Genomic DNA, 2,240 nt, shown 5'->3' with positions numbered 1-2,240 from the left:
GAAAAATCTCGGAGGGCTCGTGTGCAAGTTGCGCACGTTAAAGATCCCTTGGTGATTTAAAATCGATAAGAGTAGGCTTCGGCCGCCACCCGGGCAAAATTCAAAATTTCGTACCAACTGAAAATATTAGGTGTGTCCCGCGCGCTCATATGACCTTATGCAGTTGCGAGCGCCGTAAAAACACTTACCAAAAAAAAAAAAAGACTGAGATACTCTATAAAAATTTTCTTCCCACTCTGGAATCGAACCCGGGTATCCAGTGTGCGACTGCGAAGCGTCTAGCAGCTACACCACAGACGCCAGTCATAGGCATGGCAAAGGACAGAATTGAATAATGAATGAGTCAAGTACAAGCGCATCAGAAATGGTGTTTGCGTAAAAGGTCAGATTAAATTTCGGAAAAGCAACCGGAAAGGGGGAGTGGGGGGGGGGGGGATCATCAACTTCATCAGTATCATCCGGTGCCTTGCTCACTGGCGTGGGCAATCATGGACCTCCATTTCACTCTCTCTTGCGTTGCAGCGATGGTGTCTGTCGTTCTTTGCTGTTCCCAGCCATGTTGTCAACTTGTCCAGTATCTTTGCCTTCCCTCTGCCTCTGCCTCTCTATCCATCAAACTCGCCTGCTGTTACAATTTTCTCCAATGCTTCTTTCCGCATTGTGTGTGTCCAACATAGAGTTACAAAGAACTTGCCTGTCGCTTTCGTATATTCGTCGTAAGCTGTCGTCTGTACTTTGCTTCAACCAAGACTTCTTCATTTGTTTTTCTAGCTGTCAAGGGGGGGGGGGGTCATAATGTACTATATTTATATGTGTAAACAATGTCTATTCCGGTGTCTGTAGTATAAGCTAGCCCTTGGGGGCAATAGACCTGAGCTCTGTTCCTACACAAAGAAGAGATACTTTGTCAAGTTTGGATGTTTTATTCCCAAAAACAAATGCAGTCTAGAATATCTAGCCCACACTGCCAAAACTCAGATTGGCCCCGACAGGCCGGGTCGAAGAAAGGGCTAGACTGCTTAAAGATCTAAATCAAAACGATGGGGGAATAAAACATTAAAAAATTTCCAAGACATGAGTATTAATCGACAGATTGTGACTAAAGCTGATAAGCCTGTCAAGAAAATTATCAAAATACATGTAGTATGTTGAACAGGCCATGACAGCCACAGGCTTATAAATCGACAGACACGCAGGCAGACAGACGGGCAGACAGACAGACAGATAGATAGATAGATAGATAGATAGATAGATAGATAGATAGATAGATAGATAGATATGCGTTGTCTTTAAAACCAATCAGTAAATTAAAAAAACTAAACTCGATAAATGACGAATTGATGGACGGATGGAAGGGTGGATGGACAAGAAAATTTACAACGAATGCGGCGTGAGGTTTGAGGAGGATGTGTAAATACAAAGTACAGAGAAACCATCTAATTAAATTGACTTTACTCATTTGACTTATAGTATTATTATAGTAGGCCTAGATCTAAGACTATAACGTACGGCCTGCGGGTGGCTTGTTCGTCAGATAGGCCCTACTTCTTTTCGTTGCCTCTGTCTTGCTTCTCCATTACATTGAAAGGCAATTATTGTGTCGATTTTCTTCTCTTGAGTCGTTTGTTTTTGTGGGGGGGGGGGGGGGGTTGGGGGTGGGGTTCAACACAATAAGGAATAAGGTCATATTATACGTTCTAAAGATTAGAGGTATTACAAGGGAGTAACGCAATCAAAAAAGAAGAAGAAGAGATAAAGATGAAAGATGTTTGTAGGAAAGAAAGAGAAAACTATACCAGAGCACCCACCAACCATTCGCTTCTCTTTACTCAAACTCGAATTTTCTTTCAGTCCGGGAACTGGTAGGACCTGCACGTTCATCGCCCTAGATCTGTGCATGCGGCAGTTCGAATCCCGGCGTCTGGTCGACGTGATGAAGACAGTTAACAACATGAGACACGAGCGAGCAGGGGCCATTCAAAACAAGGAACAGTATAATCTGGTGTACAATGTAAGCAAAGGGGTTGGGGGGTTTTTTCTCTGCTTTGTTGTTTGTAGTGGTGGTGGTGGTGTGTTGTGTCTCTATGGGAGAGTGCATATAAGCATAGAGGTTGTTGTTTTTTTCTCTGCTTTGTTGCTATTGTTGCTGTTGTTGTTGTTGTTGTTGTTGTTGTTGTTGTTGTTGTTGTTGTTGTTGTTGTTGTTGTTGTTGTTGTAGTAGTTGTTGTTGTTGTTGTTGT

General features: G+C 42.9%; 1 protein-coding gene across 1 annotated transcript in view; it reads left to right on the top strand.

Annotated features, from left to right (window-relative positions):
• Nucleotides 1-2,240, top strand: part of LOC101849687 (receptor-type tyrosine-protein phosphatase zeta) — a gene marked incomplete in the record, with an annotated part of 37,468 nt that overhangs the window by 33,631 nt on the left and 1,597 nt on the right. The window contains 1 exon segment of the mRNA XM_013081443.2: nucleotides 1,852-2,011. Within this exon segment, the coding sequence (XP_012936897.1) occupies nucleotides 1,852-2,011 (160 nt within the window).

The sequence above is a fragment of the Aplysia californica genome, unplaced genomic scaffold (assembly GCF_000002075.1).
Source record: "Aplysia californica isolate F4 #8 unplaced genomic scaffold, AplCal3.0 scaffold00130, whole genome shotgun sequence".
NCBI lineage: Eukaryota > Metazoa > Mollusca > Gastropoda > Aplysiida > Aplysiidae > Aplysia > Aplysia californica.
Note: the sequence above shows the minus strand (reverse complement) of the source record. Positions and strands in the feature narration are given on the sequence as shown.